Raw genomic sequence first — 27,630 nt, 5'->3', positions numbered from 1 at the left:
CATTTTATTTGAATACTTCCCTACTCCACTGCAGTGAAGACAACAAAAGCCATGGTTTTTGTAAAATCTTGTGCCTTATTGTCTGTAAATTTGTGTTTCAGGGAGGTGAAACAGTTGCATTGAAATAAAACATGACCGATTTAAGTTCAACTTACTGTTGCATTCTTTTCAGTTTACCCCTTGACATCAAACGTGTCAAAAATGTCTCCTCAAAATGTCTTGTGGTGTATTTACCAAAAATGGTAAATGTACCATATTGGCATTAGGCAAATGGGGCATGAAAAGGCTTAAATTGCAAATCATTCACATCATTTAGAGTTGAACAATATTTAGCATTAACATAAGGTTTAAATTCAGCAGTATTTTACTTTTCTACAAACCCGGTGGTGTTGGTTAGGTGTGCTGGCAGTTCATGGCTGCATTTCCCAAAAGCATTATCACCAGTAGTCTCTATGATCTACTTCAAAATGCTTTTGAGAAACGCAGCCCAGATCTTTTGGTATGCTAAACTATGAATTATATCTCAGTTTTGTGATCAAATTCCACCTATAAAAAAGGGACCACAATACAGCTGTTAATTATATTAATTATACAATAAATTGATGCTGAAGAGTTCAAGACGTTCTTTCTCATTCCTTGCGTAATGTGGATTTAATTTGTTTCGATGTTTCTGTTTTAATAAACTGGAAAAAATGCAATTGGTTGGACTGATTTATTGTAACAGCCCAGCTAACAAAAGTTTTGATGTTAAATATTTTTAATTATCACATTTAATGGTTTTCTATTTTATTTGCAGAGGTGTAAAGAGTACCTGAAAACCATACTTGAATAAAAGTACAAGTACCTTACAGTGACAATTACCCCACTACATGTTACAAGTCACCAATTTCAAAACAACTTGAGTAAAGGTCTTAGAGTATCTGATTTTAACAGTACTTAAGTAGTTTACTTATACTGAATATAGGCTCAAAGATGCACTAGTCAAAGAGACATGCCAGTGAAAAACAAGAAAGCGTTCATTTGTGAGAAAAGCAAACACTATTTTATAAAACCAAAATAAAACTGAACACCTCAAAAATTGCAATAAATAAATTAAATAAACTATGCTTCAAAAAGTATTATTATTATTATTTTTGCTTAATTTGTTTATTGAACTTTTACAATAATAACAGGATAAGAATACAGGAGAATAGTGAAAAAATACTGTTAAGTAAAATTAAAAAGTCAAAGCCTTCTTGCACTGGATGAGCTGGTTTCAGCCTCATCCCCGTTGCTAAGGAACTCACATTCATGTCAAGAAGCCTTGTTGACAAGTTTGGGTGAGTAAGGGCAAAACACACAAGATATTGTACTTTCAGTGCCCTGTAGTTGGCTATATCACTTCTTTTGTAGCAGAAATAAACTGCTGCAGAAAAAGCTAGGTGCAATGGAAAATGTCATGTGTAATTGTAACTCATTACAAATGTAGTGGAGTAAAGAGTACAGATGCTTATTCAAAAATGTAGTGAAGTAGAGAGTAAAAGTTGCTAATATCTTTGATACTCAGTAAAACTCAAAAAAGATACTCAAGTACAGTAATTAATTTCATTTACTTAAATACTTTACACCACTGTTTATTTGCAATTACATTTCCATTGGAAAATGGAAAACTCGTTCAAAAACGGAGCAAAATATTTGTGATAGTGAGAGACCAAAGTAAATGAAAAACATTTATGGCTCATATAGCCTTTATTTGTGCCACCTTTAATCAAACTAAAAACTGCATTTTTCAAATAAATTAATTATCAATATAATTTTATCTACTGATATGAAGAATGGATGAAGTAGATCACTCATCTTTTGAGTGATGTGGGTGCAATATTGATGAAGTGGCTTTCTAATTACCTAAATTAGCTACAAATGATTATTGGTTATTGCCTTGGGGACTGGATTGTAGGCCTAGCCAGAAGCTGGAACTGAAAGTTGTTTGGGGTTGTATGTTGGGACCTATAAATTATGAGAAGATGGACAGCGCAATTGCTTAGTGTGAAAACTTTTAATTTGGGGCATTAACAAATGTTTAGTCTTGGTAAATGCATAAAACGTTACCTTGTCGGAGTGTTAACTGAACTGGGTGTCCCTTTAAGATAAAAAGAGAACATAAGCATAAGCACAATGAGGCTGAACAGTACAGTGTCCACCTTGAAACCATCATTACTTTATGCACTCAAATAATGATATCTGAAAGATATGACTAACAATGTCAGTATTACATCACTTACTGAAACTTTGTTCATGTACTGAACTCACGCTAGACATAGAGATGGATAACCCTGGGGGTGTCTAGAGCAGATTAGACATAAAGCACAGTCACATGAGGATTGCTTATTTCCATATGACTTGAAAACTGACTATATTAAACTAAACAAACTATAAACTAGGATGTAATAGAGACGCTAACTCACTGTCATGCCGAGTCTGGAATGTCTAAACCTCTCCAAAGTGTCACCCGAACTTGCATAACAACCAGAATTTCATTGTATTATTTGGAGGAAAGTAAATCTACTATATACAAATAAATGACCTGATAAAATGCAAGCTACCTGACAGCTCTTGAGCGAGGTGTGACTGTGGAAATGCAATTGGAAATGAAATGCGATGAGAACAATATATTTAAAGCTTTACAGTGTTTCAATCTAGGAGATGAAGCTTCTGTTTTAAGCTATGAAATTGCTACCTGGTGATGTGACAGCCACAGGAAGAATCATCCTTGGAGTTCCTCTATATATGGAAAGAATATATTTTAAATGTATATTCTATTATATTATATTATGACACATTTATGCACATAAAGACAAATATTTGTATTTACCCATTAATTGGAAACCTCCCAGGAGATGTCTGTGGAGGGAAGAAAAACTATAACATCCAAAGAGAACGGAAGTTAGAAGGGAAGCGTGAGACATGCAATAAGAAACTCTCACCCTCCTCTGAGAAAGCGGCTTCTTTAGTTCTTCGTTCTCTTGTTTCAGCTCAGACACTTGCCTTAAATAAAACACAAGTAACTAAACAGTCAAGTGCCACTGAATATATATCTTAGATCTAAGCCATAAATGACCACCTGTAGCACTGATCACGGACTTCTTTCACCTTTCGTTCCAGTTCCACAGACCTGCTTCTTAAGAATGCGATGACTCGCTCCTTCTGCCTTTTCTGAAAAATAGCGATCTGAAACAAATGCATCTTCCTAAGTTATAAATGGCAGAATTGTGTTTGCTTAGGACTTGATGTCACTCTGACATGATGATTTCATGTTACAGAGTTCACAGCAAAATTTTTTTTTTTTTTTGGCCTTTTTAGATTCAATCAATTATAAAGGAATTGGGACAAATAAAATGTATTTGTTAAAGCAGAAAATGACCTGGGCAATATGTTCCAGTCGAGTCTGAATGAGTTTCACTGGATCTTTGAAAAACATCTTTTCCTGTGGCTTCATCTTCAAAAAAAAAAAAAAGGAACATGTAAGGAAACATATGGTTGTTTAAATGTTGGTATAGGCATAGGTGAGGTTGGTATAGGTAACCAAAGTTAATATTTTTTTCTAATTAAGAATAATGCATGTAACCATAGCAACAAATAATATAAAATATTAAATAAATGAATATAAATTAATAATATTAAATATTAAATAAATTAATATTAGTATTGCACTGTTTTAACAACTCAGTCTGCTTTTATCTCCTCTTTAGTCAAACAATTCGAAAACAAAATCTGAACATTATTGCTATTTTCTGCAATTTTTCATTACAGAAATTATTCAAAAGGTTGACAAAAATAATTCTTAGCATGTAGGCCAACCTGTTTTGTTTTTTAGTTTTTTTTACAGATAACTAGTTGTCAAACTGTTGTTCATACAACACACATCAACTGAACTTGTTCTCAAAATTCAATTGTGATTTGAAACTTTCATGACCTTAATCTCTCATAGGTAAACTGTGTATGAACAGAACCATATTTAGCACTCCAAACAAGCCCACTTCCAGTGTGTGCTGTTTAACACCGTAAAGCTTTTTTGACACAATCTGGGGCCGGCTGCATAAACTGCTTAGACTAGTCTTAAAACGTTAGTCATGTAATTTCTTTTCTACTAAACTGTTAATAACTTTTTAAAATTTTTAAAAGGTTGACTGCTGTAATTTGAATTGAAAAGTAAGACTGGTTACCTCTTGGCTAACTGCTAGTTGGTCAAACAAGTTCTTAACATAGTGACTAGTTTATGCAACTGGCCCCTGTATTGTATAAAGCAGTGGTTCCCAACCCTGGTCCTGGAGGCATCCCAACACTGCACATTTTGCATGTCTCCTTTCTCTGACACACCAATTTCAGGTCTTGAAGTCTCTACTAATGAGCTGATGACCTGAATCAGGTGTGTTTGATTAAAGAGACATGCAAAACGTGCAATGTTGGGGTGCCTCAAGGCCCAGGGTTGGGAACCACTGGTATAAAGCACCACATAAATAAAGAAGACTTGACTTGTGCAACAGGACCCTCAGGGTAAAGCTGGAAAGTTGGGGGGTGGGTACATACTAGCATAGTTTCCAAGGTGGGCCAGACCCACCCAGGCCCCCCTGTGGAGCAAGGCCTTCTAAAAAACAATATTCTGTGTGAATGTTGCTGAGATCATCTGGTTTCTCAGTGCGGGTTGGACTTACCTGATCAGATATGTGAAGGTAGTTGCAGTTGGCGTGACAAATTTCGCACTGACCTTTAGGAGGATATTACACTTAGTGATTCACAGTAGCCTCGAAAATGAAATAAAAATAAAATACAATAAAAACCAATCAAAATAGCAAACAAAAACAAGAAGAGCGTATTGCGTTACGTTACTCACTTGTATTTATGCAGTTCTCACAAAATATATGGCCACAACTGGACACTACGAACTTTTTCCCTTCTCTCACATAACAATTGTTACAGTGAAACCAGTTCATTTCACTTCTATGAAAGAGGCCACCTAAAAAAAACTAACCTTAAAATTAATATTAAAGGATGTTGATACCATTAAGAGATGTAACGTTATGCTGCAATAACACGTTTTTTTGCTAATCTTACAATGCTAGCAAACTGTGGACTGCGGTAAAATACTTGTTTGTCATAGTATAAACAATTTATTTTTACGAACGTTATGTTTATCTGAATAATTTACCTGCAGCTGTTAAGAGTAACGTAGCAAATCTCTCTCAACTTGTCCTCGAGTCGAGTGAGCGAACCGTTGGAGAATTCCTGAAGTAAACGGTTTTGGCGCCATCTCTTGGACAGTGTAGTAAAGTTAGAAAACGTGGTTTTAAGTGTCTTTGCTAGAGTGAGTGTGAAGGCACAAAATCACTTTCCAAATTCATACTCTATGCTTTTGTCCATCACAACTGCTGGATCACCATCAAGTGTGCTCATTTGTTTCCAGAAGTTGGAAGGAAAAAAGTATCAATTTCAGAATATTTTAGTAGCAGGTATTTTTTTCTGGCCCAGGCATTGTTTCACACTAAAAACAAAATGGTTCTGGGGCAGTTAATAAGTATATAAAAAAAACAAAATAAAATAAATAAAAAAAACACCTCCCTCTCCCCCTCTCTCTCTCACACACACACACACACACACACACAACACACACACACACACACACACACACACACACACACACTATGTAATAACGAACAACATCCACTTTTATAATGATTTATTTCTCTCAAGAAACGCAGCAGTTGAACAGGAACAGGTAGAGCTCAACCCTTAGGATGTCCAAAGCAACTCCCGTGGCTTGGAGGCAATCTTTGGAAGTAATTCAACACAATAGATGTCACATAAGGGAAAGTAAATAAAATAATAATAAACAATACGACAGCAAACCTTGTCAAATCCAAGGTATGACCCAGTCCTCAGTTTTCAATAATAACCAGAGGCCCAATAACAGAATTTAAAGCGGAGGAATCTGTAGATTATGCAGTCAAGTCAGTTCATGCCCAGTAGTAAAACTCAATACTTAATGATTCTTTTCACACTTGTGAAATAGTGGCTAAATATTTAATCTTCACTTTATGGCAAAGTAACGTATGGGAAGCAATAATACAGTGAACAGTGACCTGCTGTTATTCCTCGTTTCTTTCTTCCTTGACAGTTAGTGTCACAGCAGCTGCAGAGAGAATTCTGGGATGGATCATCAATCAGCACCCAACTGCAAAAAGAGAAAGAGCCTATTCAGGAGTTCTACAAGAGGCCTTCAATTTTAAATTATCATACCGTGAGCTGATCCTGTCATATTGACAAGCTTTCTTGCCACCATCCAGGTCACTTGGGTCCCATGCCACAAGCCTGCAGTGCAGGTAGACCTGGGGATGATGCAAAAAAAATTCAAACGAAAGAACGAACGAACGAAAGAACGAACTTGCATCTTCTCCAATGGCAAACTTGAAAGCTTGGAGACTTAGCCTGATCTCTGACAATTGCTTTCTTAGCAGAAACCTCGAGTTTGTATTTTTATTTTTGCAAAAAAAAAAAAAAAAAAAAAAAAAGTAATACATTTTAAAGGGCATCAAGACAAAGAATTGTGCTACTCACTCCACTGCTGTGGAACATGAAAATGTTTTTGGATCCAGAAAGACCACATCTCGTTTTCACACATACCCATTATTGGTAATGAGTGGGTAAACATGAGAATCTGGACCCAGTTCTGGTGTTGTGGATGCCAGACATTCATCCAGCAGCAGTATTAATGGCTGATGGTTCTGCTGGGCAACTGAGGCAGCAATTGGGATTGTTGAGCCTAGTGAGAATATTGTGGTAGTGGCCACACCACTAAAGTCATCTACAAATTATTAGACCATTTTTTTATTCAAGTCATCAAGAATGTCTCAGTGTATACACACCCTTCATGAGCGCTATACGAAAGGCCAGATCTCCCTGGCCATGTGTATGAAACAGCAGGGGGTCATACAAAGGAGGCGCCCAGTCTTCTGGCCTGAAAGAAAGGCAGCAGTTTTGATCTACAGTGGGTACGGAAAGTATTCAGACCCCCAAATGTCAACGATTCTGTGTTTTTCTGTCAATATGGGGTGCTGTGTGTACATTGAAGAAAAAAATTAACTTAAATGATTTTAGCAAATGGCTGCAATATAACAAAGAGTGAAAAATTTAAGGGGTTCTGAATACTTTCCGTACCCACTGTACATTAATCATAGAAGGTCTTCAAGCAGCAATATGCCTTATTAAAATAGAGCAAGGCATCTTGGGTCTTCAAATACATTAATAAACAAAGATGTCACCCTTCATATGCACAGGCCACAGAGTAATAAATTGGTGTTGCTTTTGACAATGTGGGAGAAGTGATCTCGGCCTCAAATATAATCTCATTAGTTGTCACCTATGAAGGGAAAGAGATTGAAGAATAGATTACTGAATAAATTACTTTAATACTTTTCTATACTCTGTTGCCATTTGAATGCATTTAACTATATGCACAACCTTTTGTCATCTAGACCACTGCTGAATCCAACAAGAACAAGCAGGGTTACTTTTCTCAGCAGATAAACCAATCTCAGTAACTTCTAGTTGTCTCTTTTTCCATGTACAAATGTCTCCAACAATGCAAAGTTTTAAGTGTTGAATATGGCCCAAAGAATTCCATTTTAAAAACTGTTAAGTACTCCTTTGCTCCTCATAGGAAAGAGCTATTAACTAATAGCTCAGTGGCTCATACTTCCAAACACAAGTAAATCAGAGGGCAAATCTGTTACCCTTTACTAATGAAGAATAACGGAAATTCTTCACTGAACTCACCAGCCTCCTAATATTACAAGCCCAAAATTCAGCATAGAACACTGCCTCTGAGCCTTGAGATTTTACTGAAACCTGGGTTGGAGGACAGTTACCCAGGCGGAGCAGGGATGGATCCACTTGAGGGTCTGCATCAACCCATCACACAGAGACAGAGTTTTTGCCACAGTCCACAGTGATTGCTGATGGGAGGTGAGTTTGAAGATAGACTTCAGTGTGTACAAAACTCAGCAATAGTGTGCAATGTGGTGTTAAAATGCTCCATCTGGTACAAGCCTCATATTATATTACCTGCTTGTGCCACTAAGAAAATAGCCAGAATTAAAAAAACAAGCATCAAAAAGGAAGGCATTCCAACAGCACACTGTTGCCTACTTCAAGGACATACTTATGCACTTTGATTGATAGCTAACCTAATTAAAGTATTCACATCTGAAATGCATTGAGCTTAATGAACATCAGCTGCTAATGCTCCAACTCTGATCATACAAAATGTGACAAATATTTCTAATGTAGTGTTCAAGAAATTAGTGTCATGTACAACATTTTCATGTTAACTTTGTTTTGGATACATATTTAGTTTTACACTGCTAGGTTGTGAACCTATTTGAATGCTAGGTAGAGCATTTTTTGCAACATGCATTTTTTTTTAATTAATTAATTTGCTTTTTGACAGTTCTGGCAAAATTTGCCAAATCATAACTCTTAAACACTATTGCTTTTTGAAGGAATCACTCCCAGTCAGCATTATAGCAGGCTGCAAAAACAGTTTTACAAGCTCAGGCTCTGAATATCTGCAAAATGTACTTTCTGTACATTTTAATTTCAATTTTAATTTGACCTGAGCAAGCATACAATTACTACATTTCCATTTTTTTTTTTTACAAAAACGAATTCGCCAGATTTCCAAGTTTCTCAAGGCATTTTAATGTACTCTTAAGTTTTCCTACAATGCATGCTATAACCTGCTCCTTTAGTTGGGAGAAATCAATTTAATTATATAACTGTTGAAATAGAGGTAAATTTATGAGCTATCCTTAAAGACAAATGTGTGATGTGACCGATCACAGTAAGAAAGTTTCAAATAATAGTTTCACAGTCTTTTAATCAACACGATGCATAAAAGTTGGAGCAGTGAAACAAATCTGAAGACTTCTTGGGCCACTCCTACTCAATCACTCAGATCAGGAATCCAGCACCTGGAAAAAAATGGGGGAGAAGTTATTCCACTGTACACAATGGTCATTTATTACCAAAATATCATGTAGAGTGTACACTCCACTGACCTGTCAGTTATCCATTGCATCAATATAGACAGCCACTCAGCCTACCAAGGAGGAAAAACAAACCACTATAATATGCATAACCTAATACTAGAAGACAAAATTAAATAATTCTAAGAACATAATTACAAAATATTACGGATGACATGTCGGAGTAACATCACAGTGAATCTTCTGTAAATGTCAAAGGTCCCAGCACAGACTTTAGTACCAGTCCTTGAGGTGCTGTAATCCAGACACATTGCATGCTAACTTAAAGCCACGTTCCAGTGTTTGCCATATTTAACATTAGTTATTTGGCATTATGCTTTTGATTTACCGGAATCCGTGTCCCTCTTTCCACGGCCTTGACATGTTGATTCACAGCACTGACAAAGAGAACTCTGGAATGGGTCGTCTAAAAGCTCCCACCTGTTAATGAAGCAGCATTATTCGATATTTTCCAATAAATCAAATCAACTTACATTTAATAATGAAGGAGTTTAAATACAAATCAAATTTACACTTACTCTCCTGTGGCTTTATTATAATTGCAGGCCTTCTTTTCTTCATTGAGGAGGTCAGGGTCCCACGCAACTAATTTGCAATGGATGTAGACCTGCAGGGAAAGAATAGGCAGGAACAAGTTCAGACGTTTAATAACTTGCCATATTCCAATGAAGGGAGTCCCTCACGTCTTGTCCCACAGCGAATCTGAAAGCTTGAAGGTGAAGCAGGATCGAGGAGGAGTGATACCTTGGTAAAAACTTGGAGAAGCTTTTCTTACCATCCACAAGACACCTACAATGGGTTCACATTAAGTCAATTATAGAAATATGGCCACTAAATTACAGAAAATAATGTGCTGACTAATGGATATTTCAATGAATAACAAATGTACACACCCTTTATTGGTAATGAGTGGGTATGTAAGAGTATCTGGGTACATTTCGAGTGTTGTGGAGGCTACACATTCCTCCAGAAGCAGCAGCAGAGGCTGATGGGCTTGCTGGTTAACACCAGCCCAGATAGGAACAAAAGATCCCAGTTGAAAGACATTGGATTCTGCAGGGCCACTGAAATCATCTGGAGGGATTATGATATGAAAGTTATTGTTATAACAAGACCAATAGAATCAGTAGATCAAGCATTGCCTACTTACAATTGAGAATTGCCATGTGAAAGGCCAGTTCTCCATGACCTTGGATAACACCAGTAGAAGAGCTCTGGAAGGTAGGAGTCCAACCCTTCGGCCTGATAACAATTTAAATTATTGTACATCAATGGCAATGTTTTGGGATCGAGAGTCCTGGTGAAGACCTGTAGTACCTAGTTGTAGTTACCTGTCATACACGCATCTAATTGGATAGCTGAAAGAAGGAGGGGAGGGCTTTGGCAACGGCCTGTAGGTTAGCTTGTTCTCATACACCAAGTATTTCCATGTTGCCTAATTGGAATGGAGAAAAAAAATAAATAAAAATCAACATTTTCAGGATTCAGCGATTAGTGAAATCAAACTTACCATTCGTCTGAAATCACAAGCGTTAAGTGGATAGTAAAAGTCTGCTTCTGCTCCATTTGACGCATTTGAGAATTGTGAAGGAAAGCAGCTACCCAAGAAAAGACGAGTAGGATTTCCAGTCATTGTTTTGTCCACTTTCCACTTAACATGAACAGAACGCTCTTCACATGTAATTTGGATATCTATAGAAAAAGGGAGAGAGGGATTACTCATTGCATGCCTGAAAGTTGAAGAAAATTGAACGACTCTACAAAAATCAAACTTAAGTTGGTATCTGTGTTTAGAACCCGGTTTCAAAATCAGATAATTAGCAATAAACTAGGTTTCTACTGGTCTTTAAAACATGGTGGTGAGTCAACCAGCTAATGATCAACTACTGTGTTCCAAAACACAACTACCAGCTAAAGTTGGATTCTTCTAGATGTTGGTTAACTTATAATGCATCATATTTTTTCTCGTGCCATAATAAAAATTACCGCCATTACTATCTTCAGACACGTCAAATGCCGTGGCAATTGCAAAAACTAAAAAACCTAGCAGGTACTTCATGATCAGGTAGTGCAGAGCTAGTGAGACGCAAACCAAATGCTCTCTGTAAGCAGCTGAATTGTGCTACCTGGTCTAATCAGTAATTTATAACAGCTGGCACCTGACTGGGGAGGAAATGAAAAGTGAGCAGTATTTAATCATGATGGGAGAAACGAAGCTTTTCGAAGCATTGAATCAATTGAACCAATTGCTTCGAAAAATGATTCGATGGTTCGAAGCATTTGAAACAGCACGTGCTGGCGACATCTGCTGGTGAAAACGTTGAAAAAGTATCAAGAACTTTTTTTAGAAATACCATTTTTTTTTATAAATAATAAATACATAAATACTATTAAATATTAGTGCTTGTGTTATGTGTTTTATTTAAGTATAATCGAACCCTTAACACACAATGAACTAAATTAATTATTTAATGAATTAATTGATTTATGTAATTTTTTAATTGTGTTCATTAGAGCTGTCTATAAAAACCAGCAGGCAAGAGTAGTGTTATCAGTCAGGAGAAGGAGGTGGATTTAATTCTATCGTAAGCTCATTTTGTTATTTTTAAGGTATGATGTGATTTGTAGGTTGAAAGTACTGAATGTTTTCACACATTTTTTAAACTATATAGCCATCTGTGTTAAATGGAAGATCCTCTGTTTACCCCACAACATCTGGCCCTGAATAGGCCTATTCTTTATTTTTTATAGTAAAATTTCGTGGGATTTCATGTCACATGATTAACTGGGCAACCAGAAGTGGTTCATGGGTTCACTTTGAGATCAACACCCCCTAGTGGTGAACCATCGAAGTTTCGAAACGTTTCGAAACGGTGTGACGTAACGAAGCTTCGTTTGCCAAAATCACGTGACCTGGCCGGTTTGATACGCGCTCCGAAACATTGATTCGAAACAAAAGATTCACAAATGTTTCGAAGCTTCGTTCGGTGTGCAGGCGGATTGAGAAGGGTCTGGCTGCAGCTGGCGCTTGCACTCTCAGACGTGGCTACTGTTGTAAAATGTTGAGAGATTCAAACAAAAAGTAATCAACAAATAGAACAAAATAAAAAATAATAAAGACTGCAAGTGACGTCGCTAGCGGAAGTGCAAGTGTCTGAGAGTGCAAGCGCCAGCTGCAGCCAGACCCTTTTGGGGCGGATTGGCAACAGCTGGGGCAAGTTCAAGCTCAAACCGGTGTGTACCGTTTTGCTATGGTTTCCGGTTTGAACGACATGTTTCCTGGAAACGGTGTGCAACGGGGTTTGAGATGCGTTTATTACTTTTGCTGGCAAAGTTTAGTATACATAAATGCAAGTACGGCAATTATAAACCATTGTTTCTCATTTTGAAATCAGAAGTTAAACAATACCTAAAATCAATTTACAATTTGATAAACAAGAAAGCTGTTAAGTGTATTAATGTATGTAAACATTTCCATGTTTTTATGTAATTTATTTTTTATTTTCTCTTTATTTCACTGTAATTTTGTATCTATTTTTCCTTTGTGTTCACCCCCTGGCTACTGTAAAGTGTTGAATTTGAGTGATTCAATAAAAAAAAATAAAAAAAAAATCAGTGAGAGAGGAAAATATCAAAATCTGTGACTATTTTAATTGGATATTGAAAATGATCGAAAAAAGAAAGTATATTCACTGAACAAAAATAAAGTATATTCATTGAACAGAAAAAACAAAAACAAAAATGTCGCCACCATAGACTGTAAAAAAAACATGGACGTAGTGTCCGTGACGTCACTCGTAGGGTTCAGAAGAGCATTTTTTAAGCCTAAAGTGGGCGGAGGAGGTAAATTCCATTGAACTCTATTGAGAACTTGCGACCCCTGTCTGTGGGGGCGGATTGGCAACAGCTGGTCTGTGACTGGAGCGTGCATGGTAGGAAGTGGCGTTGATTCCGGAAGTGATCCGGAAATGGAGGATGAATTGTGTGGCGCGGAAAGTGGAGGTAATGGAGATGAATGGAATGTAGTGGTAAATAGGAAAAGAAAGAAAATTAGTGGAAATATATCTGAAACAGACAGTGAGAATGGAAGTCATATGTCAAGGAAAAGAAAAGAAGAGTGTAAGGTATTGATGAAGTTTGCTGCTGGATCTTTGAATGCAATTAACCCGTTGAAACTGTCTAAAGCACTGAAGGAAAAGATCGTAATGATGGAAAGTGTTAAGACTTTAAGAGAAGGTAGACTTTTGTTGTTTTGTAATGATAACAGACAACAAAAAGTGGCTTTAGGAATAAAATCGGTTCTAGGACAAAAAGTTATTTGTTCAATTCCAGAAGACAAAAGACGGGTTAAAGGAGTAATATCAGGAGTATCTCCTGATGTTCAAGTTGAAACGATTAAGAAAAATTTAACTGGAGCGACAGTGTTCGACGTGAAACGATTGCGGTGTACTAGAAACAATGAAAAAATTGACAGTCTCTCAGTCATGATTCACTTTGATGAAAATAAGCTACCTAGCAGAGTCTTCTTAGGATTTGTAAGTTATATGGTCAGGCCATATATTCCGCCTCCTCTGAGATGTTATAAGTGCCAAAGGTACGGGCATGTGGCGGCAGTTTGCAGGGGTAAACAGAGATGCGCAAGATGTGGGGGTGAACATGAATATGGTCAATGTGGGCAAGAAATTAGTCCCAAATGCTGTAATTGCGGAGGAGAGCACAGTGCGGGATACGGAGGATGTAAGGTGAGGAAGCAGGCGGCGCAAGTTCAGACGGTCAGAGTCGAGGAAGGGATATCGTATTCTGAAGCGCTAAAGAAAGTTGGAAAGAAGAATGAAGTAGGGGGTAGTAGGGTATCATTACCTGAACAAAAAACGAAAAGCAAACAGGATGAAAAGAAAGAGATATCAAAGATCACAGACAAAGTGTCATTTGTGTCGTTTATGGCAGAAGTTGTCAACTGTTCTGCTCAAACTGATAGCCGGACAGAAAGAATCAAGATAATAATCAAAGCAGCTGAAAAGTATTTGGAGATAAAGGGTATTTCTGTAGACATGATAAATGAAAATCTAAAAGTATATGTAACAAGCTCGCAATCAGGATGTGGTGGCTCTTAATGGTATTTATAATTTTACAGTGGAATGCTAGAAGTCTTATTGCAAATGGTCAAGAATTTAAAGAATATATATCCAAGAAAGAAAGCAGCCCAGATATAATATGTATACAAGAAACTTGGCTTAAGCCACAGTTGAATTTTACATTACAAGGATATACAATAATTCGGAAAGATAGGAAACAAGGGAATGGAGGTGGGGTAGCTACTGTAATTAATGTAATTAATTTCTACAATCCATGCGAGAAGTTGAGTTTAAATGTGTTGGAAAATATTGGTGGGAATAAAGTGATTTGGTGTGGTTTCAGATTTTCTGTGGCAAAAACACAGGTAATATGTTTTTCGAATAAGAAAATGAATCCTTCTCTGAATATAAAAATGTATGGGCAACAGCTAGAATTTTTATCCATTTTATTGCATATGAATGATTGAACCCTTCTCTGTGGACACACTGTTTTAGATGTAGTGAGAGGACATTAAGAAACATAGATTTGGTATAATGATGAGAAAATTTAATTGAAGGTGATAATTGTGTTAAATACATTCTATTATTAATCCCTCATGACATTTAAAAGTTAAAATATTTTTATTTTTAAACCTAATAGCAGTTACCCTTGCTGGACCTGTTTTGTCCCATGTCTCAAGAATGACTGACATAATAGGGAAACATGAAACAGGCAATTGTGATAAATGTGGTCTACCAGAAACGGTTGAGCATGTTCTTTTAATATGTATAGCGTATGAAAGGGAAAGACATCAGATGTTCCAAGAACTGGAACTGATGGGAATTAATAGTATATCTATCTCTAAAGACACTATTAGGTTATGAGGTAATGCAATCAAGAATATATGGAGAATTGTTTAAGTATTTAAAAAAGACAAGATTAATGGAAAGAGTTTTAAGTTTGGAATTTTGTATTTATTTACGTAAAAAAAAATTTGGTTTATTTTATTATTATTATTAAAAAAACATTTGTTATTATCTATAATAGTTGAATAATTCATAGCTGAACCGTGTACGTTTCACACTCCAGACATGCACCTTGGTTTGCCAATCCGCCAAAAAACTCGAGAGAAGAAGAAGCTTCGTGAAGCTGTTTCGAACGCGCCCATCAAAGACGTCGAAAAGCGGAACCATCGCGTTTCTACCAAAACACCCGGAGTTTATTTCAGATACACGGGAAGTTAGGGAGCTTTTTCCTGCAGAAGCATTTTAGCCGGTTCATTTGCACTAGGTTTTTAACAATTACTATTGTTAAAAATATTATCTAATTTCTGTTTAATCTGTATGAGCTAAAATACAGCCATCAATATGTTGATTAAAGTTAAGGTAAGTGATTTTTGTCTTGGCTTGTAGCGGCCGCTGTGAGTTTCAATAATCTGTTTGAACCTGGTTTATTCTGTCCAGTATTACCAACACTTGGTATTTGATGTGTTGAATTGAATGAAAGATTAACCGACTTGTCAAAGTGAATTAGTAGTTGAGTGAATCCGGTGTATCGGAAACAAAACAATTTTGTATCGTTTCTCAGACACTCACAGGCAAAGAAATAGAAATTGACATCGAGCCTACAGACAAGGTATGATTGTTGTGCTTAAAATGTGGATCGTATTTCTTTATCTTTGGAAGTATTTGGAAATTTATTTTCATCTCTTTTACCATCAAGGTGGAGAGAATCAAAGAGAGGGTGGAGGAAAAAGAGGGGATCCCACCACAACAGCAAAGACTCATTTACAGCGGAAAACAAATGTAAAGTTCCCCGTTAATACGTCAGTTTGAATTCAGCTATTGAGGGGAAAAATCATTCTCACCTGTCCTTCTTTATTTCAGGAATGATGAGAAGACTGCTGCTGACTACAAGATCCAGGGAGGATCTGTTCTGCATTTAGTTCTGGCTCTCCGAGGAGGCCAAAACCTGCACTAGCCCTGCAGACACCCAGTGTCTTTCCTCTAATCTATTCTGTTAAGATTGTAAATAGAAATAATCTGTGTTATCATGTACATCAAAACAAACAGCAGGATTGCCAGGAGGCTCTGGTGTTTACAGCCAAAAGTGGACATTTGGCTTTTCATAAATCACGTTAGTGTGATCACAGTGAACATATGCATATGCATTCTGAACAGTTTACAACCTAAATTTTAGTTCATGTTGAAGTTTGTTTCTGCCCTTTTCATTCTGCAGTATATGACTGTAAAAAAACTAGTGCACTTGAAGTGTTTACTTAAGTTTTAAGATAGACACTGCTCCCTTATAAAGGCTCATAAAGAAAATTAGTTTGCATTATCCCTTGCTATTTAAAAAAAATAAATTGAACTCATTCTCCTCACCCAGCTCTTGACAGTGTTTAGTACTGAGAAACTTGTATTTTTTTAGTAATATTTTGAATTTTAAAAAAATATTTTTTTTTCATTTAGTTTGTTGTATGTCTGTATATTTAGTTTAGTACATCAAGTTAAACTAAATGAAAATGAGAAATGTTGCTATGGCAACTGGTTCAAATAAAATATTTTTTTTTAATTTCAAAGTTTATTTCAGGTAACAAGTGTTTTAGTTAAGTATAATGGTTTTAATTGTGGTCATAAAGGTTTTAGTTAACTAAAACAACCCTGGCTCTTTAAGCCATGTTGTATCATTAAAGAGATGCTGACTAAAACTCAAACAGTGCATTATACCGTATATATGATTTATTGTATTTTGTTTGGATGAAAGAAGAATAAACGATGGATATTTGTGGTTTCACACACACAAAATGAGGTTGAGAAATTTGAATCGTACATATTCTAAATATGTGAGTTCACATTCACTGTCAATAAAATGATACAATGGTGCTCTAGGAATATCTCAAGACTTTGAGAGGAAAAGGTAAAATGGCAAAAAATGATGACGAGAAAGGCTTGATAACAGTAATGCAATTGGAGCTCAACTGACCTCACAGCTCATGTTTGTTCCCAGAAATAGTTACGGATGTACACATGAAGGATATCAGTAATTCAAGTTCTTCAACTTATTTAGAGACAGTGCATAAAGGATCTTATCTAATAATAGTGAGCATTTGTTTGACTGTTTAATCTTGCGCAGTAACGACAGCACATGAAACCACACTTTGTTCTTCTAGACAATTCAAACCAAGATAACACTTCATAAAAACCAGTTGTATCGAATCTGTGCTGGGACAGCGTTTAGTCCATAATAGAGAGGTTGACAGACAGCTGCCTATTTCCTTAAATCTCCATCTTAATGGAAAAGACAGTTATGGAGATGCTGAACTCGTGTAGGTGTCACAAAGGGCTGATTGTGGTTGACAGGCTGGGCTAGGAAAGGAGTCGATTTGTACTGTGTCCTGATGCATTGCACCCTATTTGAATCGTACATATTCTAAATATGTGAGTTCACATTCACTGTCAATAAAATGATACAATGGTGCTCTAGGAATATCTCGAGACTTTGAGAGGAAAAGGTAAAATGGCAAAAAATGATGACGAGAAAGGCTTGATAACAGTAATGCAATTGGAGCTCAACTGACCTCACAGCTCATGTTTGTTCCCAGAAATAGTTACGGATGTACACATGAAGGATATCAGTAATTCAAGTTCTTCAACTTATTTAGAGACAGTGCATAAAGGATCTTATCTAATAATAGTGAGCATTTGTTTGACTGTTTAATCTTGCGCAGTAACGACAGCACATGAAACCACACTTTGTTCTTCTAGACAATTCAAACCAAGATAACACTTAATAAAAACCAGTTGTATCGAATCTGTGCTGGGACAGCGATTAGTCCATAATAGAGAGGTTGACAGACAGCTGCCTATTTCCTTAAATCTCCATCTTAATGGAAAAGACAGTTATGGAGATGCTGAACTCGTGTAGGTGTCACAAAGGGCTGATTGTGGCTGACAGGCTGGGCTAGGAAAGGAGTCGATTTGTACTGTGTCCTGATGCATTACACCCTGATTTGAGTAAGACACTCGGATCCGTATCTTAAGGCTGACCTATAGGGGGGATATAAAAGTATAGTCAAGCTTGTGCATAAATAGTGCTGATTAGCTCAGTGAGAAAGACAGCTGCACAAGAATAAGCAGGGTAGACTTGCCTTGTTAGGATTGTTGAGTACAACAGTCTGTGTGACTTGACCAAGGCCATGTGCTGGAATCACATTACCACTCGGAGCCTTCATTTGCAGCTGAACACTCTAAAGGGGATATATTATAGTTTTTAAGAGATGACAGCATTCAAATGCTTCTGAAAAATGTAATTTCTTTCTCAAGTTAAAACGTGTAAATAGATTTTTACAAAATAAAATAGAAATAGTAAGGCCTGCTTAATAACAAAACATTAAGCATTTTTTTTTACAGGGTATTTGTATGTTAAAAGAAATTTAAAGCAAATTAAAAATAATTAATAATCAAAGACCAATTTTCTAAAGTAATGATGATAAAAATCATCATAAGTTATAAAAATAGTGGGGTTTTAAAAGGAAAAAATCTTCAAAGCTACAGCGTGTTCAACTGAAGGTAACTAAACAATAACAGAGTACTTCATTTTAAGAAATGCCATCAATTATAAAATGGTTATCAGGAATGCCATTAAATATATCTAAAACTTATTGGGAATTTTAATCTACATGTGGTGGAAAACCATATTACATCCATATAGTAGGGGTGCACCGATATGAAAATTTTGGCCTATACCGATAACCGATAGCGTGCATCTGAAGTGTCTCTGAAGGAAATAATGCATTATTTATCGGCTTTAAGATATCGGCCAAATTTTCTTATCGGGCCGATACCGATAACAGAAAAAATGAGCATTTATCGGCCGATACCGATATGGTGGCCGATATATCGTGCATCCCTACCATATAGTAATTAATCTACACAGAACGTAACCAAAACTCTGAAGTACATAATATAATCTACTTAAATAGTTTGGATTCAGTGAGTTTTCCTGAGTTCAAAGTGCAGCATGAAGCAAAAAAGTGTTCAGTGCAGAACTAATATTCGTGAACAGTGTGAATGCTGTGACCTGTTAATATGGCTGCTGAAATTATCTGCTGCTTGTGTGTGCTAAAACGGCTAAGTTTAAAAGTGGAGCAGGTACACACCTTTGGCACTGCTGCTTGAAGACTGAAGTTGGTGATGTCATTCTGAGCGGAGTTAGAGCCAATAAGGGTGACCATGACCTCGGTTTCTGTTTGTTTGTCACATTGGATCTTCAGCCTCAATCCATTCTTCTCATAGACTGTCTCAGTGAGAACTACATGCACATAAACACAACAGTTTCGTGGAAACCATGACACATTTTTTTCCAGGATTCTTTGATTAATAGAAAGTTCAAATGAACAGCATTTATTTGAAATAGATATGTTTTGTAACACTGTAAATGTCTTTACTGCCATTTTTTGATCAATTTAATGCATTTTTGCAGATTAAAAAAAAAGATCTTTATGATCCCAAACTTGTATATCTTTCAGGGAAAAAAAGATAAAAATGCAGTTGGAGGAATGGTGAGTTCTTCAGGTATCTATGTTCCCACCTGGTGTCGGCTCCAGTCCTCCCAGCAGGTCAAGAAGATCTGTGCTAGAGGTAGTTGTTGGAGTGCTGGTTGGGGCAGGGTTGGGCTGAAGAGGTGTGTCCGTCCCACCCAAGAGATCCAAAAGGTCACACACCTTTAACAGAAGTTTAAATACAAAAAAAGATTTCACTACTGTTTAACAGTTCTATGTCTAAATACAATATCCTATGATTATTACCTGGCTTGCTGGTTCTGAGAGCAAGCCTGCCTCAACTGGTTTGGGTTTGGATGGGTCAGGCTCCTTATTTTCTCCTGATGTGTCTCCATTAGTGTGGCCAGGTGAGTTCTTACCCATCACAGGCATTCTCTCCAATACTGCAGCTCTGAGAAGAAAACATTGAAAAGCAGCACCATTCATGCATGATGTTTTTTAATGAACAATAATATGCTATGAAAACACACGGCGGTACCTCATGTGGTCATATTTCTTAAAGAGTGCATTATATTCGACCGCTCTCTGCTGAAGTTCCAGGTCAATGCAGCTGCCGTAGATACTGACAATACTTCTGATTCGGCTGATTGAGAAAAAAAACATAAAGATGAAAAAGATGTAAGACCAAACAGATAAAGTACAAATAAAGTATGTTTGTGTGAATGATTTTTTTCCCTAGGGATGTACGTATTCGATACCATAAGTTATCAGCCTTTTTTAGCTGTACACCAGCGCTGCATTTATTTGATAAAATACAGTAAAGATATTGAGATATTATTACAATTTAAAATAAAAGTTTTCTTTTTTAATATATTTTAAAATGTTATTTATTCCTGTAATGGCAAAGCTAAATTTTTGAATAGCATAAACAGAATAGCATCTATTTGAAATTGATTTTTTTGTCAGACTTTACTGTCACATTTAATCAACTGAATGCTAAAGTTAATAAAAAAAATAAGGTAAAAAAAACCCTAATACATGAATAACACCATTAAATGTAATCTTTAGCAGATCTCAAAATGAGATTTTGAGATGCCTAAACTCACTTGTAGCATTTGTTTTTAGTGTTTTATTTTTGATATATTAAGAAAAAAATATAGTAAAACTTTTAAATAATAATTGGCCCGAACGTAATTGGTTCAACCATCATTTTTAAATTCTGTCTAACTTGCCAGTATTTCATAAAAGCATGTCTCACTCGACATTGTCTGTGATACGAGTGCTCAGCTTCATGGTAGCAGTGAGTGCGAAGCCTCTGGTTGCGGGCGATGACATGTGAGACTGTAGAACTGTTTCCAAGGCATCCAGGACGTCATCCTCAGTAACCTAGCGACAGAAAAAGCCCAAAACTCAGTTTACTCTATCCTTACAAAACAATAATTTTGGTGGTAAAGGGGTGGCATCAGCTATTAGTACCATGGTAATTTCATACAGAGTGTAAAGAAGTACAAAACTACATATTTTCAAAACTGACTAGTTGGTTTTAAGGATAATTATAATTGGGTAGGTTTGGGAGACACAACTTCTCAGAAGGTTTTTATCTTGCTGACAATCTCAGTTACTATTAAAATTTACATGCAAAAAGTAAAGCATGCTAGTCTATTGACTAGTTAACGGCTCAGCCCTACCACAATAACTAGAATATTCATGTACAATGATATTTACATGATACTCCAAAAAGAGAACAACTTGGCACCATTATGGTACTTGTTCAAAAAGTCATTTTGGATACTTTTCTGCAAGTGACTTGCAACATAAAATACACTATATGTATCAATTTATCTGTCAGATTCCCATTGATTCTATAGTGACACTGATTGGTGCTCCACAAATGCCTTCTATATAATTTTGATATCTGTTTACCTGCACAGGCTCAATCTCCTCACACTCGCCCTTCAGCAGCAGGTCTCCATATTCTCCTATACACCAGCATGCAACTTGGACCAAGGGTTGCTGTGAAGATAAACTGTCTATTACACACAAGCACTTACAAAGGGCATATATAAATCAAAAATGCTTGAAAAAAATGGGACAACATCCTAAAAATGTTGTATTCATGGTCCAGAGATGCTCAATGGCTAAAACACACAAGATTCCAGAATGCATCTCTTGTAAAAGAGCACTTACACATGTGTAATATTGTTTACAGACTAATAAGCAAATAAAAGTGTACTTACCTGTGAAATTTCTTTTACAAGTGCTCTATAGAGTTTGTGAACAGTGTAACAGTGAAGCTCAGATGCAGTAGTGATGAGTTGGATTAGGTTGGGCACAGTCTCATCTCTTACATCGCCCCCCGCCTAAGAGAGGTGTACATCATTTAAATTTAAATAATTGATTCTCTCATGTTGTTCAAACTCATTTTATAGAGCCCTGAACATGACATGCAGAAGAAAAATAAATATTTTTTTATTTCTGGCCATGATTTAACTGAAATGAGGGAACAATTTCCTAATTAATGGCTATGGCGATATATTTTTGTCTGCATGTCATGTGCAGGGCTACGTACATTTGACGAGAAACATGAAAGTGAGTTTTAGGAGATTTTACCAAACAAGATTAAAGTCTGTTCCTCATACAAAGCTATAGTATGGCTTCAGAAGACATGAAATAATGCACACCAATAGTATACGTATACTACTGGTATACTACCATTTACCAGTAAAATTTCCCATTTATTTTCATTGCATGGAAATGTGAGTTAACATTATGCCTAAGATGTCCAATTGTTTCATAGAAGAAAGAAAATAATACTGTGTTGACTGTTATTATGACATTTTTGACGAACTATAACCAAACAACATGAAACTGAACATCAGTTTATTTGCAATGGGATGACTTTTCATCATATTTTAGGAGGTATGTAACTGGTTTGGTTGCGTAGCAGTGGCTATTTACCGTGGTGAGTACATGCAGGATGGTATCAATGTGCCAGCGCTTAGAAGGGGAATACCTGTCCAAGACACAAAGACCAGTGCTGTTCAGTGCCTGTGACTTGACACATACACAAAGATAGACAAGTTAACACAGAAAACAAAAAAGACAATGGCAATATATTGAGATTCCTACTTGATGCGTTTTAGAATGGGTGGGCCAATTATGGTGTGCTGAGACGTCACAAAATAGCAAAGACTGAGCTCATGAATTTTAATTAGCTTACACTGACATTGCCAGTTAATGAAATGATGGGGATGTGCATTAAAACGTAGGCATGCCTTACAGAAACCAACTCACTGGACATTGTCCTGTATGAGAGCAAACGTAAGAGAGGTACTTGCTCAGATGTGAGTGTTCAATAGGAGAGACACATTGAAAACTGAACAGGGCCGAGCCACAGACAAATAGACATATAATGGATGAAACGAACAGGTAGATATGAAGTACAAAGGACTGTTGATACCTTTCAGCAACGTTGAAGATGCCAGAAGTGGTTTGAGATCGAAGCTCTGGGGGACAGGTTGAAAGAAAAATTAGCAGCTCCTTCATCATTGAGCGAATGTTCACAGCAGACACAAGGGCAAGTGACAGTTCCAATGCACGACTGCAGTAGAAACAGAGCAGAATTAATAACTGTAATTACACGACCATTTGTATGTCTGTAATTTCAATGCATCTTCACTTTTTAGAATTTACAGTACCGTTTCACTGAGGTGTCTTGATCTTTCAGACAGTCCACAATGGTGCCTCTGTGCCGCTGCACTGCATTGTGGTCCGTCTGCACTATCTTCTGGAGAGATGTCATTGAAATATAGCTGTAATGGATGAGAGGAGACAGACAATGAGAGTGTACTGCATTGAGGGTTGTGAGACTGAATTTACAATTGATATTTTCTGCTCCAAATTTACATTATACTTACATTATATTAGAAATATTAAAAACACATATTCTTTATCTAAAGCCACTGCAGTCCACATATACCTATGTGAACTACAGACACCCAAATTTGATCTTAAAAATTACATAAAAATTCTGAAATAGATCTGCACTTATTCCAAAAGGACACTGACTAAAATTGAAGATGCACTCCTGTTCAAAAGTTTGGGGTCAGTGAGAGTTTCAAAGAAATCTATTATGTTCACCATGGGTGCATTTATTTGCTCAAAAATAAATAAAAACTGTCCTATAGTGAAATATTATTACAATTTCAAATAAATGTTTTCTATTCTAAAATGCAGTTTATTCCTGTGATGGCAAAGCTAAATATTCAGCAGGCATCACTCCAGCCTTATAGAAATAATTCCAATATGCTGATTTGGTGGTCAAAAAAAATCTTATTATCAATGTTGAAAATAGTCATGCTGCTTAATATTTATGTGGAATAATTTTTTTCAGGATTTGCTGATAAATAGAAAGTTCAAAAGAATAGTATTTATTTGAAATAAATCTTTTGTAATACTACAAATGTCTTTACTCTCACTTTTGATCAATTTAATCCATCCTTGTTGAAAAGTAATGAAGTAATTTCTTAAAAAAAAAAAAAATCTTGGCTAACCTTTTGCCTCTGCATAACATTCTGCTAAGCCAGCTCAAATATGACAAGAAAGTAGTGTACAATTGGTTCACAGCAGTAGTGAACCAAAATATGTATGTGGTGTTAAATTATAACAACTGTTAGATCTAACTGAATTAAGATTTTAATTATTTTAAATATTGAAGCATTAAAATAAAGAAACTTACCGAATATTCCTGTCATTATTAAGTAGAAATCTGCCCAGAATATTTACAGCTAGCACCTTCAAAGACATAAATTAGATGCATTTAAAGACCCAAAATGAACTACAGAAACGCCAGTCCACGCTCCCGTTTAAATCAATCCCTACTCAACATAAAACTGAATATGAAATTGTAACCAACCCTAAGCCCGCTCTCTGAGTTGATGTCCATGATAGTTAGGACAGTTTCATACAGCACAGCACTGCCTGCAGTCTTACTGCTGTCTGTATTTGTAGCCACCTGTGCATCAGAATCACCAAGATCAAGCATTATAAACTCTGCTTTAAATATACATAACTACATTACACAGGGTGTGTTTGTTCTGTTGTACCTGTGCCAACAAGTCATTCATGGCATCACTAGCAGTGTCATTATTGTGGCCCAGGATTCTTAGCAATCTAAGAATGCGAACCTGAGGGACAGAAAGAGACCAGTCGAACCCTAATATTCAGAGACTTTAGTATAAAATATAGAAAGTGTGTTGTAATAAAGAGTGATATTGAGTTTGACTGTAGCCAACAAGACCTGTAGAAAAGGGTCGCTGATACCAGCTACATTGTGCTCAGGAGAATAACTGGATGTCACAAGACCTTTCATAATCTGAACCAGTTCAGGAACAGCCTAATGAAATGGTAAGAAAAAAATAATAATAAAAGTCTGTATAACTGAGTAGTTAAACTAAAGGCTTTGGAGAAAATTCACTTGAATTACCTTGCGGAACTGATCAAGAGTGTCAGGATTATGCTCACACAATTCAGTGATAAGAACTACAGCCCCATGCAAAACCCCTGTGGAAAGAGTCAGGCAATTATTTTTAAAAATCATATTAAAAACACTGCACATAATATTATTTTTTGAATGTTTAATCATAGGTTGCAAAAAGAAACACTAACCATGGTTCTTTTCAGAGAGCAGAGACCTTGCTGAAGGAGTAAACAGCTCTGCAAGCTCTGGGACCTTTCTTATTATGTGGACGGCACACAGCGTGGCCTAAATCATTAATCATTATCAACAGTACACAGAAATAAAACATAATTTAACAGGAGTGTGTTAGTTTGGATGCTGACATGACATGACTTAAACTATATGTTTATTGACATAAAATGTCATGAACTGACCTTTTTCTTGATATAACAATTAGAGGCCCTGAGGAGCCGTTCAATCTCTGGTGCCAGATCTCGACACATCTCAGCTGAACCCATGCAGGCCAGAGTGCATAGAGCCAGAGACTGAACATACTGACTGCTGTGGGAAAGGTCACTACAACAGAGATAAAATGGTCAGTCAGAATAATGATTCAAAACTTGAATTACATTAAATAAAAGCAAATAAAAAAAATAAGTAAATAAATCAAAGAAAATGTGTTTATATAAAATAAAAGCACAATTATTTAAAGGGATTGTTCACTCAAAAAGTTTAATTTGCTGAAAACTTATTTATACTTAAGCCATCATGTTTCTTCATTGGAACAGATTTGGGGAAATTTTGCATTACATTATTTGTTCACGAATGGATCCTCTGGAGTGAACAGATGCCGTCAGAATGAGAGTCCAAAAAGAGGTTTTAAGTTTAAAAACATCATAATTATGGATTTGTTTATTACAAAGACAAAGCTTTTTGCTTCACATAATATTATTGATGGACTGGAGTCATGTGGATTATTGTGATGCTTTTATCAGCTGTTTGAACTCTCATTCTGACAGCACACATTCACTGCAGAGAATCCACTGGAGAGCGAGTGATGTAATGCTACATTTCTTTAAAGCGGTTCTTATGAAGAAACAAACTCATCTATATCTTGGATGGCTTGAGGGTGAGTAAATTTTCATTTTTGGGCAAGCTATTATTTGAAAAAAAAAAAAAAAAAAAAATTAATTACAAAAGGCATTCTGCTTAAAAATATTTAAAGTATTTACTTCTTGATTGAGTTGGTAATCAGTAAACTAGCATCCTGTTTCTCATCTAGGAGCATCATGGCTCCCAGGTAACCAATCCGCTTCTCGCTGTACCTGGGGCTGGCAATCAGACGTACACACTCCATCTGCAGGAGTCAATACTAAAGTTATCATCATATAAAGATATATAACAGGTGAAAAGACAATCAAAAAACATAATATGAGTACAGAAAGAGAAGGATGCACAGACAAGAAATAAATGAGGTGGTATGATGTGATGTATCCATAATCAGAGATGTAAAATCTCATTATCCATCGGTGCTATCGCACACACATGTTGACAGTTACCTGGCCGAAGTGCGCAGGGTAGCCCAGCATGTGCACGTAGAGTAGTTTTGCCAGGCTGTGCGAACGCTCCCCATTGTCACCCTGGCGAAACTGTGCTCGGATATCCGCACACTCTTTTTGGATGATGCCCCTCTCCTCACCTTGCGTCCGGGCACTTCGGATGACCCGGATCATTTCCTGTAAACGCACTGAGGGAGTCATGACTGTATCTGTAATCAGAGAGATTGAGAGAGGCATTTCATAGAAATTGAAAGAGGAACCAGCACATACCCAGCACAAAGCAAGGACTTTGCATTGGCAGTTTCTTGGTACTTGATTCAATCGCATATATCAGGGGTGGCGAACTCCGGTCCTGGAGAGCCGCAGTCCTGCAGAGTTCAGCTCTAACCCTGATAAAAACGCACCTGCCTGAAGCTTCCTAGTAACCCTTCAGGCCTTGATTAGCTTGTTCAGGTGTGTTTGATTAGGGTTGAAGCAAAACTCTGCAGGGCTGCGGCTCTCCAGGACCGACGTTCGCCACCCCTGGCATATATGTACATAAACTTGACTTCAATGATTTTTTTTCATATGATGCTATTTTAAAGATCATTATTTGGTGTAACAGAATATGTTGACATGCTTTAATATTAAAAAAAAACATTATTTTTCAAATACTGTACATTATTGTAGGTCCCCTTTGCCCTGCCTCTCTCAAATACGTCGTTTTCAACAAAACCCCCTCCTTTGACAAGCGCAGTCTGCTCTGATTGGCCAGCTGATCCAGTGCATTGTGATTGGCCGAACACCACAAGCGCGCGTCGGAAATGTAACGCCCCTTACCATAATCGCAAGCTTCAAGCTTTCAAAGTAAATATCAAGACAGTTAATAATGTCGTTAGTTTTACCATCAGTTCAAGCCTGAAAGGGCAACAGAGTCGCGTGACAGACACAGTGATGATGCAGTACACAAGCCGCGGTTAAGACAGCTGACGTGCT

At 36.6% G+C, this 27,630-nt stretch overlaps 3 protein-coding genes and 1 long non-coding RNA gene across 11 annotated transcripts in view; 1 reads left to right on the top strand and 3 right to left on the bottom strand.

Moving 5' to 3' along the window:
• Positions 1 to 5,701: 5,701 nt before the first annotated feature.
• Positions 5,702 to 8,181, bottom strand: LOC107694671 (uncharacterized). Its single transcript, XR_001634906.1, has 9 exons — positions 8,098 to 8,181; positions 7,810 to 7,988; positions 7,296 to 7,393; positions 6,900 to 6,991; positions 6,592 to 6,838; positions 6,274 to 6,362; positions 6,117 to 6,208; positions 5,884 to 5,965; positions 5,702 to 5,805 (listed from the first exon to the last, which is right to left on the bottom strand). It is a non-coding gene; the product is annotated as an uncharacterized LOC107694671 (long non-coding RNA).
• Positions 8,182 to 8,896: 715 nt separating this feature from the next.
• On the bottom strand, positions 8,897 to 11,210 carry LOC107694652 (zona pellucida sperm-binding protein 3-like). Of its 2 annotated transcripts, none has more exons than XM_016494335.1 (11): positions 11,067 to 11,210; positions 10,591 to 10,772; positions 10,412 to 10,515; positions 10,231 to 10,322; positions 9,974 to 10,154; positions 9,764 to 9,869; positions 9,599 to 9,687; positions 9,409 to 9,500; positions 9,229 to 9,314; positions 9,093 to 9,133; positions 8,897 to 9,005 (listed from the first exon to the last, which is right to left on the bottom strand). In XM_016494335.1, exons 1-9 carry the CDS (start codon positions 11,137 to 11,139, stop codon positions 9,250 to 9,252), a joined length of 984 nt encoding a protein of 327 aa, XP_016349821.1. In that variant the 5' UTR covers positions 11,140 to 11,210; the 3' UTR covers positions 8,897 to 9,005; positions 9,093 to 9,133; positions 9,229 to 9,249. The 2 variants fall into 2 exon arrangements, with proteins under 2 accessions (XP_016349821.1, XP_016349820.1); XM_016494334.1 differs by having other exon boundaries at positions 9,219 to 9,314; positions 11,067 to 11,209.
• A 4,103-nt stretch (positions 11,211 to 15,313) lies between these two features.
• On the top strand, positions 15,314 to 16,529 carry LOC107694669 (NEDD8). The gene is made up of 4 exons (XM_016494361.1): positions 15,314 to 15,520; positions 15,723 to 15,770; positions 15,858 to 15,940; positions 16,022 to 16,529. Exons 1-4 carry the CDS (start codon positions 15,503 to 15,505, stop codon positions 16,113 to 16,115), a joined length of 243 nt encoding a protein of 80 aa, XP_016349847.1. The 5' UTR covers positions 15,314 to 15,502; the 3' UTR covers positions 16,116 to 16,529.
• A 334-nt stretch (positions 16,530 to 16,863) lies between these two features.
• Positions 16,864 to 27,630, bottom strand: part of LOC107694667 (AP-1 complex subunit gamma-1-like) — a 12,599-nt gene continuing 1,832 nt past the window's right edge. For 3 of the 7 annotated variants that reach the window (XM_016494358.1, XM_016494359.1, XM_016494354.1), the window contains exons 2-22: positions 26,656 to 26,864; positions 26,329 to 26,453; positions 25,531 to 25,672; positions 25,306 to 25,402; positions 25,124 to 25,200; positions 24,938 to 25,033; positions 24,744 to 24,824; positions 24,554 to 24,652; positions 24,377 to 24,432; positions 23,337 to 23,450; positions 23,099 to 23,239; positions 22,597 to 22,651; positions 21,876 to 21,998; positions 21,562 to 21,651; positions 20,897 to 21,024; positions 20,177 to 20,281; positions 19,945 to 20,089; positions 19,728 to 19,860; positions 19,297 to 19,448; positions 18,286 to 18,384; positions 17,572 to 18,184 (exon numbers count right to left, since the gene is read on the bottom strand). In XM_016494358.1, the coding sequence (XP_016349844.1) occupies positions 18,038 to 18,184; positions 18,286 to 18,384; positions 19,297 to 19,448; positions 19,728 to 19,860; positions 19,945 to 20,089; positions 20,177 to 20,281; positions 20,897 to 21,024; positions 21,562 to 21,651; positions 21,876 to 21,998; positions 22,597 to 22,651; positions 23,099 to 23,239; positions 23,337 to 23,450; positions 24,377 to 24,432; positions 24,554 to 24,652; positions 24,744 to 24,824; positions 24,938 to 25,033; positions 25,124 to 25,200; positions 25,306 to 25,402; positions 25,531 to 25,672; positions 26,329 to 26,453; positions 26,656 to 26,856 (2,406 nt within the window). In that variant the 5' untranslated portion in view covers positions 26,857 to 26,864 and the 3' untranslated portion in view covers positions 17,572 to 18,037. The other 4 variants (XM_016494355.1, XM_016494360.1, XM_016494356.1 and 1 more) reach the window with 4 other exon arrangements.

This window comes from Sinocyclocheilus anshuiensis, unplaced genomic scaffold (genome assembly GCF_001515605.1).
Source record: "Sinocyclocheilus anshuiensis isolate Anshui unplaced genomic scaffold, SAMN03320099.WGS_v1.1 scaffold1638, whole genome shotgun sequence".
NCBI lineage: Eukaryota > Metazoa > Chordata > Actinopteri > Cypriniformes > Cyprinidae > Sinocyclocheilus > Sinocyclocheilus anshuiensis.
Note: the sequence above shows the minus strand (reverse complement) of the source record. Positions and strands in the feature narration are given on the sequence as shown.

Bases quoted from the DNA above. Each gene is read 5' to 3' on its own strand.
- LOC107694652 (XM_016494335.1), bottom strand. From the start codon at position 11,139: ATGAAGTACCTGCTAGGTTTTTTAGTTTTTGCAATTGCCACGGCATTT. The intron at 10,155-10,230 runs GTAAGTAGGCAA...TAATCCCTCCAG, and splicing joins TCACATGGCAATTCTCAATT to ATGATTTCAGTGGCCCTGCA. The intron at 9,501-9,598 runs GTAAGTGTAAAT...CTTCATTAACAG, and splicing joins TATAATAAAGCCACAGGAGA to GTGGGAGCTTTTAGACGACC.
- LOC107694669 (XM_016494361.1), top strand. The intron at 15,771-15,857 runs GTATGATTGTTG...TTTACCATCAAG, and splicing joins ACATCGAGCCTACAGACAAG to GTGGAGAGAATCAAAGAGAG. The intron at 15,941-16,021 runs GTAAAGTTCCCC...TCTTTATTTCAG, and splicing joins ATTTACAGCGGAAAACAAAT to GAATGATGAGAAGACTGCTG.